This window comes from Halichoerus grypus, chromosome X, assembly GCF_964656455.1.
Source record: "Halichoerus grypus chromosome X, mHalGry1.hap1.1, whole genome shotgun sequence".
Lineage (NCBI taxonomy): Eukaryota > Metazoa > Chordata > Mammalia > Carnivora > Phocidae > Halichoerus > Halichoerus grypus.
Genome location: NC_135727.1, coordinates 19,388,163 through 19,404,545, shown reverse-complemented (window position 1 = coordinate 19,404,545; position 16,383 = coordinate 19,388,163). Strand labels below are relative to the sequence as shown.

At 39.0% G+C, this 16,383-nt stretch overlaps 1 protein-coding gene across 1 annotated transcript in view; it reads left to right on the top strand.

Moving 5' to 3' along the window:
* STK26 (serine/threonine kinase 26) overlaps window positions 1–16,383 on the top strand; it is a 52,068-nt gene that overhangs the window by 33,037 nt on the left and 2,648 nt on the right. Inside the window, exons 4-11 of the mRNA XM_036123053.2 lie at window positions 6,269–6,325; window positions 10,663–10,771; window positions 10,856–11,013; window positions 12,223–12,408; window positions 13,559–13,707; window positions 14,998–15,091; window positions 15,532–15,594; window positions 15,677–15,813. Coding sequence (XP_035978946.1) covers window positions 6,269–6,325; window positions 10,663–10,771; window positions 10,856–11,013; window positions 12,223–12,408; window positions 13,559–13,707; window positions 14,998–15,091; window positions 15,532–15,594; window positions 15,677–15,813 — 953 coding nt within the window. The remainder of the gene's footprint in view (window positions 1–6,268; window positions 6,326–10,662; window positions 10,772–10,855; window positions 11,014–12,222; window positions 12,409–13,558; window positions 13,708–14,997; window positions 15,092–15,531; window positions 15,595–15,676; window positions 15,814–16,383) is intronic.

Here is a 16,383-nt window from a genome sequence, read left to right as displayed (position 1 = left end):
GTCCCCCTCCTGATTCCCATAGCAGGCTTGGTTTGAGGCAGCCTCAGGAATTTGTTGTTGTTGTTGTTGTTGTTGTGTGTGTGGTTTATGCATTCTGGTTACTCTTTCTGGCTTGAATCCTGGTAATTCCAGACCTACTCTAGAGCAAACCTAAACCTTTGCTATTCTTAGGCATCTGTAACAACAGATAAGCTCTTTTTGGTAACTGACTTAAAATATTAAATAAGCCCTATTCCAAATGGGTTATTCTATATTATATTGAAAATGGGTATCAACATGGTATTGACTGTTTTCATTGGATGCTTATAGCCTTTGTTGATTCAGACTCAGTACTCGCATGGAAAATGAATTATAATAGCTCTGTTTGTATTATTTATTCCTAAGATTTCATGTTTTTAAAAAATTCCCCTCATGGTGTTCATGTACCAGTCACCCATAAATACTTAATATTTAAATAAATAAAACAGATTGTCTTGTCCAAATCTTGATTATAGAATGTTCTCAGACTAGTCAGTGAATCAGGGCCATTATCCATGATGTCTTCTTAAAGGATTAAACTGAATTGTTTTTATCTCCTTTACCATCATTAATTAAAGTCCACGATATGAAAGACTACTTTGAAAAACATGTCACTTCTTGATAAAATTGTAGAAATTCACAGCTGGCTGATATTGATTATTTGTATCCTGAATCTATTTACATTGGAGTAAATAAATGTATGTGTATTATCTCTGTATACATGTGCATATATACACACAGAAATAGCTTATGATTTTATAACCTTTTAGTATCATTTATTTAAATTACCAACTTAAATTGACCAACTTGTATATTTTCCATTTATATTAAAACGTAGTGAGACTCTGTAGGCTTGCTTTTTTTTTAAAACTAAAATCGCATCAAATATAACAGGGTTCTGTTTAATGCAGTCAATATAACTCAAGGCTACATCCTCTAAGTACCATCAGGGACCTGCATTATCAATCGACTTATGTTTTTATTGTGGCGCATCCTTCCATTTCAGATGACATGGGGGATTTTGTGAGTCAAGTTAATTGAGTATAGTAGGATATGGGTTTTTCTCAGGTTCTCTTTACGCAGCATGTCATACATAACCAAGACCTCACTGTAAGCTGGAGGAAAAGTTATTGCATTTGAGAGAAAATTATATGCTCTCTGAAACTGTATGTAGTTGTAGTGATTTCCTTGAAACATGCAAAAATGTACAAGGTATTCATTTTGACTGAGCTCACTGTATAACTTCATTTTTAAAAACAAGAGTAAAAACCAGACAAACATTAGTATGACCACAGTATTTTCCTTTAATTTTAGTTCACTGCAGATTTTCTTGAGAGACAAAGTTAGTCTTTATGAAGAATGCTAAAATAAGCAAACCCTTCCCTTCTGATCTCATAATATTGGAAAAATCTTTTATAATCTTTAAATATTTTTCTAGTTCGATGTAAATCTTAAAATGAAGCTCACTCGGGCATTGAATAGAATTTGAATCATGCCTTTATTTTGCTGCTGAAAATCGCCTTTAGATTTCTGTTTATGTTAAGGAAATATGCCCCCCTTCCACATACCACCACCTTGATATTTATCAAAAAAAAAAAAAAAATTGAATGACAGAAGTAAAATATTCCAGAATAGAGTCTGTAAAGTTTTGTGACCTTCTCACTGTTTTTCCTGAGACTTTTGTGTGTGTTTACTCCCAGTGTATGGTGAATGTTTCTGGAATGTTCCTTAGTTAAAAATTGTGTTTTGGAGTTTTCTTATAAAACTTGAAGGAAGTTGAAGAGGGAAAAATTTTTTCCTCCTCACAATGTTTTTTCCTCAAAACAAATATAGCTTTAAACTTGAGATAACACACTCTAAGGAGCCCCATATTAGATTCAGTTTAGCTGACATTTACTTATTGAGTGCCCTACTATGTATATTCCTTTCATTCTGCGTATTTGCCCTGGTCAGTCTCATCCACCCTATCATGACAACTTTTTTTTTTTTTTAAGATTGATTGATTGATTTGAAAGGGGGGAGGGGCAGAGGGAAAGAATCTCCAGCAGACTCCATGCTGATTGCGAGCCCCATGTGGGGCTCAGTCCCACAACCCTGAGGTCATGACCTGAGCTGAAATCACGAGTTGGACGCTTAACCTACTGAGCCACCCAGGCGCCCCTATCATGACAACTTCTAAATTCATGTCTTTGGTTCTAGCCTCTCTCCTTAGCCCCAGATATCTAACTTGCTTCGCATTACCCACTTAATGTGGGTACATCAAGTACAATAACCCTAACAAGGAGTAGCATTTGAACAAGAACTTGAGCATAATTTTGGTGAGGGTGGAGTGTAGAGAAGGTATTCTAGTTTGGAAGAAAATGACTCAAGGGTAGTAAAGCATGTGGCAAGATGATCTCTCCTCTCCTTTCCCTTGTGGTTCTATAAAATTTTACGTGCTGTTTCTTTTTTATTGCGGTAAAATATACATCATAAAATTTACCATTTTAACCATTTTAAGTGTACAGTTCTGTGGCAGAAAGGACATTTATGTTGCTGTGCAACCATCACCACCATCCCTCTCCGGAACTTTTTCATCTTCCTCAACTGAAACTCTATACCCATTAAACTATGATTCCCCATTGTCGCCTCTCCACAGTCCTTGGTAACTCCCATTCTACTTTCTGTCCCTGGGAATTTGACAACTCTGGGTTCCTTATATAAGTGGAATCAGGGGCTCCTGGGTGGCTCAGTCGTTGGGCGTGTGCCTTCGGCTCGGGTCATGATCTCAGGATCCTGGGATCGAGTCCTGGTTCCCGCATCAGGCTCCCTGCTAGGCGGGAGGCCTGCTTCTCTCTCTCCCACTCCCCCTGCTTGTGTTCCCTCTCTCACTGTGTCTCTCTCTGTCAAATAAATAAATAAATAAAATCTTGAAAAAATAAAAAAATAAGTGGAATCAGACAGCAATTGTCCTTTGGTAACTGGCTGACTTTAGTTGTCCATGTTGGATTATGTGGTCAATGTCGTGATTGGCTAGGCGATTCATAGACCGGCCCATTTAATTCAACATGTATTTAATATATAGTACAATAATCATCTCTCAAATAGATATAATGGGTATTTTATTTTATTTTATTTTATTTTTAAGATTTTATTTATTTATTTGACAGAGATAGCGAGAGCAGGAACACAAGCAGGGGGAGTGGGAGAGGGAGAAGCAGGCCTCCTACTGAGCAGGGAGCCCGATGCGGGGCTCGATCCCAGGACCCTGGGATCATGACCTGAGCCAAAGGCAGACGCTTATGGACTGGGCCACTCAGGCGCCCTGATAATGGGTATTTTAAATGTTTTGGTTTTTTTTTCTATGAACAAATGAATTCCAAATTCCACAGTAGCCTTTCTCCCCACTTTGGCCAAGTGTCTGTTTAGCAGCAAACAGTGGGGTTCAGTGGCCTTCCTGTGGGGTGACAGGTGATACTGCGGGCACCAGTAATCTGTTGACACTAGGCTTCAAGTTCTCCCCAGTAAATAGTACGACTCTAGAGTCCCTACTCTTTAGGCGTTCTGAATTTTGGAACAGAGAGCCAGTTCCTAACCCCTGACCACCCATGTTGATGCAGGACTTTAAACTTACTCCTCCAACCCGTTGTGAAACTGTGTGGGTCACTTTGTAAGTGGAGAAGTGGAGTTTTTCCTTCGGGGACTTCCTCCGCTTCAATGTGCCGGATGTACGGTTATGGTTTGCAGTCCCTGGCTCTTTTGGAATTTTAAACCGGTATGTAGATACCATCTCAGCCTTTTAAATTATTTAAAAGCAAGCCAAACATACTTATTTGCATTCTCCAACACAAACATCTTTTCACAGAAATCAAAGGTAGAAGTTGTAGTCCTCCAAAAGAACACAAACATAGAGTCTAGGCTTTTCGGTTTTGTTTTGTTTGCGATTGGTGTTTTCCCTGAGACCTGCTGTGGAAAGGAGCCTGTGAGAAGAGCCTCTGTGGGTGAAGCTTCCTTGAGCAGGGAGGAGCCCCACCAGCCTGGCTTCAGCCCCCACACCTTCCAGTGAAGGCCTTCCAGTGAGGCTTGTCTCCAGAAATGGTGATCAGAAGGAAGCAGGCAGGAAATCTCTCCAGCACCTCTGGTTCCTTCCCTGCCCTGTTTCCGAAGAGTCCTGGTCCCACCCAATGGCTTGCTTGCAAGAAGGAAGCCGCCTTTTTCAGATCTGGAAGTTGCTTGCTCCTAACTTTAGTAACATTTTAAGCTGTCCATGAATATGCTTTAGCCTAGAACAGACAGTTGGTAAGTTTCTGTTTTGAGTCGGTACCCCCCAAAAAAGGACACACATTGTTTCAAACTCGGAAAACAGATGCTTTCCTTCACGCAGAACTAGAAAACAGATACACGAGTTTAATAAGATCTTTTCATTTGCCTTTTAAATCTCAGGTGCATGGGAAGCATTCTGAGTTCATAAGGTAGAACATAGGACTTATTAGAAACAAACTTGGGGCAAAAGAACAAATTCTCAGGATATGCGGCGTTGTGAGAAACGTTTTTTTCTTCTCTTGAAAGAAGGATAAAGACACATCAGGTTGACAAGTCTCAGGTTCCCAGGGCCTGATTTCGAGACATAAAAACAAGTTACCTGAAGCGCTCCCAGAACTTTTTCCCCTCCCCACTGTTATGGGGATGTATTTCCTCTCTTTCCTACCCTAGATACCGCCCCTGGCAAAGACTCTCACTCTTTTCTTTCTTCAGTTCAGGCTGTGATAGGGGAGTGACTGGGGGGAAGGTACATTGTTTCCCTCTACCCCGCCCCCCTCTCCGCAGTGCATCCTACATGGTGTCAGCATCCAGAAAGGAAGGAGGGATCCTTTCATCTTAATTTAACCAAACTCTTCCTCCGTGGGCCCTAACACTAGGCCACCTCCCAGTCCCTACACTATCGTGGCACCCATCAACATGTTCCCGGGGTCCATTCTCTTGCCATGCTGAAGCCCCAGCCTCATGGGGACACGTGGACATTTTGATTGGAACTCCTGAGTACTTCCCGGGGAGTTTAGAGTTTGACGGCTCCTGGCAGTAGCTGGAGAATCTTCATCCCACAGCTGGGGCTGTAAAGGTAAGAAATATGTCCCTGACATCCCAAGTTGAAGCACCACACTGAGTGGGTTTTTCCCCTGGAAACACTGTGAGGGTGTAAATAGTAGTTTGTTTCTCTGGCTTTCTTCCTGCTATACTGTGGAGACCTTCGTGTTCAACTGTCTTTTGTGGGGGACTACCCCAGGAACCTTGACATTATTTTTTATGGGAAAAATGCTTGCTTTCCAAATTTGAAACACCTTACTTAAAAATGGACTTTTAGAACACAAGCCATTCATAACTTGGCTCCTTGCCAGGATAGTAAAATCAACTGTTCCACTCATAGTCAAGAGAAATAGAAGTGTCCCCTGTATTTGAGGCTACAGCTGAAAGAAGAAAAGACTTAATGGTTTATTCCAATTTTTATCTGACATTGCTGAATGGTGTGTGTGTGTGTGTGTGCACCTGATTTGGAATTTATATGCATGTGTGTATGCACCTGATTTGAAATTTATATACATGTACTTGCCCCATTTCTTCCTGTACAGCTTAACAGTGAAGTTAATTCTGGAGTAATCAAGTAATCCTATGCTTTTCAAGCTACACACTCCCTTTCTCTTAGCCATGAACCTTGGCAGTAGGGGTATGGGGGCGAGGAGGGACAATATCCTTTCTAGGCTCCACATGTGTACCAAAAATGCCCATTAATCATGGCTGATAAAAGTGGTACTGTACATGAGAACAAGAGCCAAAAACTCTAGTAAGGCAAACCATCCAGTGTACTCAAACTCTAAAATCACATTTAAAATTTCTACAAGTCTCCATATACCTCCTCATTCTTTAATGTAACTATCTTTTCCTTTCAAAATCTTCCAAAATAATAATTTAAGGCTATGGTTTCTTTTTTTCTGGGTTTTATAAAAATTGCTAATAGTTCAACGGTAAAAAAAATAATAATTTGTTCTTCATTTAGCTATACCACAGGCTAAATAGGTTGGGAGGAAAAAAAAAAGACTCAGAACTTTACTTTTATTTGTAATGTTCTATGGAAAAACATATGCTGGGCTTCAAACAACTAATTTGAAACTTGTATTTTAGAACCAGTACATTAGTATGTCAGATTTAACATTTTATGCTAGTATGTTATTTGGCTCAGGTTTATAATTATTAAATTGTTTCATGGCTTTTACAGGGTTCAAAATTATGGATAATAATGGAATACCTGGGTGGTGGTTCAGCACTGGATCTTGTAAGTATTTTTAAATAATTAACACACGTACACATCTATACTTTAACTTTTTTCTTTCAACTGGAGTAAGCAGTGGCTTTTGGGCAAGCTGAATGGTTGCTCTAGTTAATATGTTCAAATTAAACTCTTTATTCAGGACCACTACCCTCATGTAGATTGAGCTAGATTGCAGGATTGGGCATATTGCTGACATTCTTAGAGTGTGTATGAAATGCAAATAGCTTAATGAAATAAAGCTCTGCAAATTAGGACTGTATGTGACAATTGCTATCAGTTTAGAGTTTTACTTTGCAAGCGTTTCCCTGAAAAGACAGAGCGTTCTTGGATTTTTTAAAATATGTGATTCAGGTAACTGTCACTAAAACTGGTTCTTGGGTTCTCACCAAATAGGCCTATGGACCCAGTTCCCTACAGAATTCTTTCTGCCCCACCATAGGCCATTTGGAAATGTGATGGTATTTTTGGTTGTGATAATGACTTGGAATTGCTAGGGCCATTTTAGTGGGCAAAGATCAGGATACTAAAATCCTGCAATCCGGCAGAAGTTTCACCCAATGAAGCAGTGATTGTACACAAAATCCCTTTGAGAAACACAGGTTCTTTTCCCCACGTTGGTGTGATTCTATCATTGCTGTTTCCCCCCTCTTTAAATCTTTATTAATATGACATTGTATTTAAAATTCAATATGCATTCATTACTAGAGGCAACTTTGTGTAGTAGGATGGCCATTGGGCTGGCCTATAGGAGTTTGAGGTTATGGGGCTAGCTATCTTCATAACTAAATCTGTGCCTATGAACCAGACACATAAATTCCTTAGACTTGGATATCCTATAAAACAAAGAAGTTACTGCTAAGTTCCCTTCTGTCTTCAATATTATATGACTTATATTTTCTTAGGATGCTTCTGCTTTTGAAATTATAGAGTATGCTGTTTCTAAAAATAAAGTGTTTTGATGATTAAGATCATCAAATAATATTTTAACTCTTATTTTCAAGTGGAGATGAGTTTTCCCAACCGTGAGTGATTAAATATTTCTAAAAGGGTTTAATCCTCCCTGCCAATGACTGCAAAGTTTCAAGTAATCCTATGAACAGAAATGACTGTAAGAGATTTTCTTTCCTTTAAACAGAACCATATTTAAAGCATTCTAAAGAAATGGTAATTAAACTTGATGGAGAGTCTCATCTCCTTCTAGGAATTCATCTCATTTTAATCAGTTGCTGAGTTAGGTAATCCTTCCTTGTGTCTAATCTAATTCTTATATCCTAAAGCTTGAGTTCATTTTTTCTTTCTCTCTCCTCTCTAGTGATAGAACACAACTGGTGTTTCTTTGTATAATAATCCTTCATGCTTATGGAGTCAGATCTCATTCTTTTGAAGTTAAATGACCCCATTTCCATTTGTCTTGTCACATAGTTTTATTCCACAATAGTGTTTTCATTAGCTCTACAAGAAGCCTGCCAATTGCGCCACGATCCTCCTTCTTCTACTTTTTAAATATTAAGAGCCCTTTCCAAATTGATCACAGTTCCCCTTATCTGGTCCCCCAAGGTGCTCACCATATCCCTTCCCTGTTCCACAGAAAATCAAGAGACCTAGGTCCTAGTCCTAGTTCTGCCATTGACTAACTGGCTAATATTGGACAAGCCATTGAACCTCTGTGCCTTGATTTCCTCAAATATTGAGTGAAGAAATTCGATTAGTAATTGCTCGAGGTTTGTTTCTCTCGCTCACAAATTCAAGAACACTGTGATTGAATGATAAAGTTCATGTAACTGGCCTTTGTAAGGAGGGCCAATGATGAGAAAATGTGCCATACAAAAGAATGCTAGCATTTGGGGAATCTAAGAAAGGATTAGGTTGGAGGGAGGGCACTGCTATTAGGGACAAGAGAAAACAAGAAGGATGCTGGGCAGAGAGTATTTCTCACTTTAAACTGGTGCCCAACTAAAGAAGTGTGATTATGACTTGTAACTGACATCAACATTTTAGAGTGTATACCTCAAGATTCTCTCCCATTCTTGAAAAAAACTTAGTTGTGTGTGAACAGACTTTGTGCATATTGTAGGTTATTTTATGGAATTGATCATCCCTGACTTCTTTCCAGGAAGAATTGCGGTGGCTTACAACAAAAACTCATACAGTAAGGCTAATAGAATAAAATAGGGGCACCAAAGAAAAAAGTTGGAAACAATATGCTAACCATAAGAGAAGGCCTAACGCAATGTGCTGCATTAGGACCGGCTGATTGGGACCGGCTGAAAGTCAAAGGAGTGGGGGGAGAGCCCCAGGCCCACAAGTATACAGTCTGTGAAAGAGCAGATGTCCCTCTCTTGCATGCTCTCGGTAGACAATAGAGGCAAATTACCCAAGGCCAGTAGGCAGCCCTGGAGGCAGAGGTATTAGCTATTAGAGACACTGGCTGGCATAGTCCTCAGTCATTGAGGGGTTCAATTATGCACTCCAAGGCCAATGGACCAAGATTTCAGCATTCTCTCTCCCAAGGTTGTACAGCAAATAAAAAAACAGTCTCTGTTCCATCGACTTTACCTTCGTTCTCTTTCCAGCTCCCTTTTTTTCTCATCTTCTCATTCTTGTCAACATGGCCAAGGAAACATTTTAACCACAAGCCTTGAAATAGTTTTCTGTCTGATAATGAACCAGGAAAAACCCAGCTGTAGCACCCCATTCCCATTTCCCTGCCATGGAGCCTCCCCCTCTCATCCTCCCCCTGTACCCCGTTCATCGAGATTGTACTTTTCCTGAATCTTAAACTGGACCTAAATATACCCGATAAGCCAGTGGGTCTGTAGAACCCCTTTTTTGTGTGTTTTTACAGAAATATACTTTTTAAAAATTCTGTATTACGTAATATATTGGCTTATCCAGGCCACTTTTGGAAGTCCTTCAGAATGACAAGTAGTATCCCTTACAGACCTTGCCCGATTTCTTAAGTAACTGAGGGTATACCTCCTCTGCCCCTGTCAACATGTTATGATCAGTGATACCAACTACGAATCCTTAGTATGACCTTTGTCTCTCAGTTATTTGGTAGTCCCTCAGAATTTCATTGCCAGCAATCAATAAAATGCCATTTTCACCTTTGAGAACAACTTTAATCACTCCTGTTTAAATAGAAACTTTTGGGGTGGAAGTTGATAGATTTATAAGTAAATAGATAATGTTACCTAGGAAAGGCACCTATTGAACTACGGACATCCCCAGAGTATACTGTATGTCCAGGCCACAGTTAATAGTCAATGATGAGACTGAAGTACGGGGTCTATTTTAAGCTGTTAAATTTCAACATGAAAGTGCCCTTTATTCAGAATAATTACGGCATTCATGAAAGATGAAATACACAAGGTGCCAAAGAGCTGTGAATCCCTCCCAGTGTGAGGCAGAATGGGCCATGTTTGATTTTCACCACCTCTTCCCTCCTTCCAGCAAACAGAACTCTACCTCAGCTCTGACTTTAGATTCCCACCCTTTCCTGTAATATTGTACAGTCCACTGTTTGTGCTTTATGAGGTACCAGAATTTTAAAATAACCATTTATTTTAAAGAGAGATTTTCAGATATTCCATTACAAGTTCTCCTGAAACCTAATCATTGCTTTCCTTGTATTCCAGTTGGAACTATTGGCTTTGGTACAGGGATGGGGAAAGAAAGGGAAATGTGTTACATTTATTTGAAAAACCGTATCCCTTCAAGATTTGATTTTTTTTTTTTTTTTTTTTTTTTTTTTACAATGAAAGTCTGAATAGATTAATTATCGTATTCCTGGCTAACTTTTAAATTTCGGCCTCAAAAAGGCTCTCTGCTTTCCAAAGAGATTGAGATCCAATGAATGCTAAGAACCGAACCATGCTGTGGGCTGACTGATCTCAAACATTTCTTGAATTTTGTCCCTAAAATCAGTTTAGTGTAAATAGTTAATCATTTAAATAGCCAACGCCAAAATTTAAGTAGCTGATTTCTTTTTTCCTAGCCAAAAAGAAAAGAAAGCTAATTCTGCCTTGTTCAAGCATATTTCTTAAATCTTGGATGTAAATATTTAGGAACCTCGGGACTTGGAGCTGGTACAGAGGTCACACTGCTTCTATTATCTTTCGAGATTAAATCTAATCATTTAAAAACCCTTTCAGCCCTTTGACTTAACTTGTTTACTCTCTTCCCTCACCTTTTAAATTGTTTTCCCCTTTGTTTCAATATTGGCTCAATAAGCAGAATTGCTTCGTATATTTAAGTGATTCCCTTGTTTCAAAGATAATATCAAGTTTGAACTAGATTGTTCGGACGTGTGTAAAAGTGTGTGTGTTTTCCCCCCTCAGCTTCGAGCTGGTCCATTTGATGAGTTCCAGATTGCTACCATGCTGAAGGAAATTTTGAAAGGTCTGGACTATCTGCATTCAGAAAAGAAAATTCACCGAGACATAAAAGGTATACAGAAATCTTATATGAACCTGGGAAACAGAGCTGCATTCTGAGGAAGCTGAGGGGTTTTTGTTTCTTTTTTCCCCACAGCTGCCAACGTCTTGCTGTCGGAACAAGGAGATGTTAAACTGGCTGACTTTGGAGTTGCTGGCCAGCTGACAGATACACAAATCAAAAGAAATACCTTTGTGGGAACACCATTTTGGATGGCTCCTGAAGTTATTCAACAGTCAGCTTATGACTCAAAAGTAAAGTGTTACCTGTACAAAGCTGTTTTGTTTTTAATAATAGGTTTTATATAGCATGCTAGTCGATGTAAAAAAACTGCCCAAATTTTCCTCCTTTTAAAAGTATTTTGAAAGCTAGTGTTATGTCAGGTGTTCCTGCTAAATCATAAGTTCCCAGGATGCCGATAATATTTTGACCCTATTCCCTTCAATAGCCTTCCATCCCACTTAGAATAAAATCCAAGGTCCTTACTATCACATACATAGCTGTCTATGATCTGGCCCTTGTCTGCCTCTCCAGCCTCATCTCCTTTTATTCTCCTCTATATTCTGTCTCCTTCAACCACAGGGGCCTCACTGCTGTTCCTCAAACATATCAAGTATCACTCTGGCCTCAGGATCTTTGCACTCACCCTTCCCTCTATCTGGAATAACCTTCCTTCCAATCAGGTCTCTGCTTAAACATTACTTCACGGTAGGGGTGCCTGGGTGGTGCAGTCAGTTGGGCGTCCAACTCTTAGTTTCCACTCAGGTCATGATCTCAGGGTTGTAGGATCAGCCCCATGTTGGGCTCGGCGCTCAGTGTGGAGTCTGCTTGAGATACTCTCCCTCTCCCTCTGTTCCTCCCCTCTAAAATAAATAAATAAATCTTTAAAAAAAAAAAACCCCATTACCTCACAGAGTAGTCTTCCCTAGCCATCCTGTGTAAAATTTGCAGCCCCTTGACCCCATCATTCATTATTCCCTTATCCTGATTTTATTCTTTTCTTCACAGAACCTAGCACCATCTGACATCATATTATTTATTTACTTATCTATCTCTTCTGTTGGAACACAAGCCCCTTGGCAGCAGGGATTTTTGTCTGCTTTATTCACCACCTCAATCTTCAGTGCCCAGAATGTGGTGTCTGGCAAAACGTTAAGGAATTTGATAATTTTTTTAAATAAATGAATTTAATTAATAAAAATTTATTACATTTACATTACATTTCTTGGGACACTTTATTTTTTTTTAAGATTGATTGATTGATTGATTGATTGATTTCCTCTCTACCCCCAACATGGGCCTCAAACTCACGAGCCCAAGATCAAGAGTCACACGCTCTTCTGACTGAGCCAGCCAGGTGCCCCTCTTGAAACACTTTAATATCATGTGACACACAGGCTGTTTCATGGCAGTCTGTTGGAATGGAATTTCGAGCTAATACTTTTTTCTCTCTCTTATGCCAGGCTGACATTTGGTCATTGGGAATCACTGCTATTGAGCTAGCCAAAGGAGAGCCACCTAACTCTGATATGCATCCGATGAGAGTTCTGTTTCTTATTCCAAAAAACAATCCTCCAACTCTTGTTGGAGACTTTACTAAGTCCTTTAAGGAGTTTATTGATGCTTGCCTGAACAAAGATCCGTCGTTTGTGAGTATATATTGCTATTACTACTATTTGTTTTTGATTATTAAATCTATATGAGCAAATGTGGTTTTTCTACAGTGAGGAATACGGTGCATGTGAAAATTGTCTAAGATCCTTCTAGGAACCTGGCTCTTCCTTCTCTCTTGCTAATTCTGTTCAGTCTTTAACAAGATCCTTACTTCCTTTTCTCCTTCCTCTGTATCTTTTTCTCTTTCTCATGGTCCCTAGTTCCTTCCTTATTCTATTGATCATTTCTTATTTCAGAGGGAAAGAAATTTGAGAAATAAAGTTCCTGTTATAGGAAGTCATTATTAAAGTACACGTGTAACTATCCACAGTGATTTTTATTCAACTGTGTTTTCATTTTTCATGAAAAGTGATGTGTGCATTTCACTTCTTTAAAAATTTAATGTTGAGAAATTCCAGCATATTAAGTTGTATGCTTTTACTGAAGTCTAATGAACTCCACTCGTTTACCTGGCAGGTTTGATCACAGTTGCTTTACTCTTTCTAAAATAAAGCTGCCTGGTGACTTCTAGAAGCTAGAAATGTACAAGAACTAAGTTTTGATGTAACTGTTTTTAAATTGAGAATGAATATTCTGATATTAACAAAACCCTAGGGGAGAAATATCCCCCACAGCACCCGGTATTTGCATTTAGATGCACTATGAATTAATGTGTGATGGAGAAAGGATTAATCTGGGGATCATACGATGTGTGCAGATGATAATAAAGTTACAGCCTTGCTAGTTGTCATCCATTTGTCCAACTTACAGTAAATATAATAAGAGTATTTGAAAGCACTATATTGAAATGTTTTTAAATGTTAACTTATTTTCAAAATCCTGTTCTGTGTTTCTCTGCTTTTGAGAGGTCCCTGCCTGCCAGTTTGCTGGTAGGTAGGCCACCTTTTCGCCCCCTGGGCTTGAACAAATTGGTACCAAGGTAGTAAATTCAATTTGGTTGCCTTGAGCCACTTCAAAAAGTAGAATTAGCTGTTTATTGCCCTACAGCATTTTAGTTGTCCTCGTGTTTATAGACCTACTTTTCAGATGTACCTTTTCTGCTTAATCATTGAAATAATTTTTTACTACCCCTTGCAATCATAAAGAACCTGGAAGTATTCATGTGTCCTTCCTATTTTTCCCTAGCGTCCTACAGCTAAAGAACTTCTGAAACACAAATTCATTGTAAAAAATTCAAAGAAGACTTCTTATCTGACCGAACTGATAGATCGCTTTAAGAGATGGAAGGCAGAAGGGCACAGTGATGATGAATCTGATTCTGAGGGCTCTGATTCGTATGTACAAATCATTCAATTTTTATGTGGGTAGCCCACTCTAATATTGCCTATCTTATAACTAGTATCCACTATGCTTTCTCTAGCATAAAATATAAACCTTATTTTAAAGTTTTACTGTAGAAACTGTGGAAATCTTTTAAAATCATAGTCTGTGGAGTACAATGAATTTGGAAACAGGTTTTTTCTTAGAAGTGAATTGCGCTATTTTTAAATGGTCTCGGTCTAACCCCTAGTGGATACTTGAGTATATTACAAAATTTTGGAACAAGATTCGATTAAAAGTGTTATATTAGTTTGCCCAAAGTGATAAGGGGCTGTGTCTTCTCATACTTTGGGCAAACCTGCAAAATCCTTCTGGAAAACTGACCTCCAGGCCTTTCCCACCCCTTGGCCACATACTAAACTGTGATCACACTGATATATTTAAATATTCATCTATATATGATTTCTACCTCCCTAAAAAAGTTCCACCAGTTTTCTAACTGCAGCATTGACATTGATATCTGAGATTCTAAGTCCATAACTTAATGTAGACCAGGGAAGTCTGTAGGTTACACCAGAATTTACTCTTCCACTGGCTGAATCGGCACAAAGGCAACACAAAATTTCTTTTGATAATACTCTCAGAGTCCTGCATTTATGAGAAATTGCCCTACTTTTGAAAAAAATAAAAAATACCAGGATGATTTTTGTGCCCTGTTGTAACGGTTTGTTGGCCATGGCTGCCCATGAAAGTAGCCCGTGGAACTTTAAAAAAGAACCAAAAGCCACGCCCCAAGAGATCCTGATCCAGTCAGTGAGGAGGGGTGGGGGCAGGCCTTTATCTATATGGTAAGAGGTCTCCACCTGTGATTCTGATGCACACTTAGGAATTGAAGACCACTGCTCTTCTCCAGTAAATTGTAGTATCCACCCAAAACCCAAGATCAAATGCTTTTTTTTTTTTTAAAGATTTTATTTATTTATTTATTTGATAGAGAGAGACAGTGAGAGAGGGAACACAAGCAGGGGGAGTGGGAGAGGGAGAAGCAGGCTTCCCTCGAAGCAGGGAACCCGATGCGGGGCTCGATCCCAGGACCCCGAGATCATGACCTGAGCCAAAGGCAGTCACTTAGCCAACTGAGCCACCCAGGCGCCCCCCAAATGCTTTTTTTATACTCTGATTTTTTTATATATCAGAATAACTCTTCAGAGTCTGGCTGCATTGATTTGGTATCAATGATTTGATATTTTCACCAAGCTGAATTATTTAGGAACTTATATTAGTATTTTGGGCCATCTCTTTAGGGAACCCACCAGCAGAGAAAATAATACTCATCCTGAATGGAGCTTTACCACTGTGCGGAAGAAGCCTGATCCAAAGAAGCTACAGAATGGGGCTGTATGTACATGGCAGTGATCACTTCCTCTTGATAGACTCTTTTGGACTAATGGAGTGAGATTATGATGGCCAAAAATTATTAGAATTTAATACCCCTAAATGCCCGCCTGTCTCACTGTGTCCATAGTATGCTTCACTTGCCATTAGTTTTGAGCTAATTAAGTAAAGGTCATGGAAGTCGTTTAAGTGGCCATCGGTATGTTTTTAAATGCAATTTACCTAGACATGCGTACACCCAGTGGAATCGTGGATATCTGATGTAATCCTAGAGGTTAGAGGCCTTCTGGATGATGGATGGGTGGGAAGGAAGCATGGAGACGTGCCTTATATTGGGTCTTTTGGGAGGGAGGTTTCAAATTAGTGCTCGCTTGTTATAGAATAAGAACACCATGACTTATTATGTTCATTTCATGGGCATAATCTATATTATTTGTTCCAAGGAGCAAGATCTTGTGCAAACCCTGAGCTGTTTGTCTATGATAATCACACCTGCGTTTGCTGAAGTAAGTACGGATTCATTAGCTTTGGATATCTATGTTAAGAAGTCTGGTAATTTTAAATGTTATTGCTATTGATCTTTCTCAGCTTAAACAGCAGGATGAGAATAACGCTAGCAGGAATCAGGCAATTGAAGAACTTGAGAAAAGTATTGCTGTGGCTGAAGCCGCCTGTCCTGGCATCACAGATAAAATGGTGAAGAAATTAATTGAAAAATTTCAAAAGTAAGCTTGAAATGTCATTTAAGAAATTATTTTGACATTTTCTGTGGGATGTTTATGATACGATATGATTACCTTGATTCAGTCATTTCAACTATTCCTAATTATTAAGTCACTTCTTAATAGTTGTATGCTTAAAACTGTTTTGTTTGTCGCCCATCTTAAACACGAGCTTTTGGAATTATCTTCGGGCATTACAAGGTACTTTTCCCCCTGAAAGAAATGGCCTGTTTTGTTTTTTTCTCCTTCGCCTGCTAGTGGGGGTATAGACGAAAGGTTACAGAGCGTATTTTTATTTGGGCCCTTGTAAATACCATTTGGGAATGCTTTCATTCTTGCCACTACCCTCATCACACTACTATTCACATAGTTTCCAGTGCTGAAGTTCTTACGTTTAGCCCCCATAAGAAAAGTTAAGGGAAGGATTGTAGGTAGAGGAAGTCAATACAGAGTACAGAAGATCCTTATGATTGACTTCAGTTTCCACACTGTCTCAAATTGTTGGGTTAACTTTGTTCCCATTCAATAAAGTTCATACATTTAATTTTTACATTCTCTTTTGAAACCAGACTT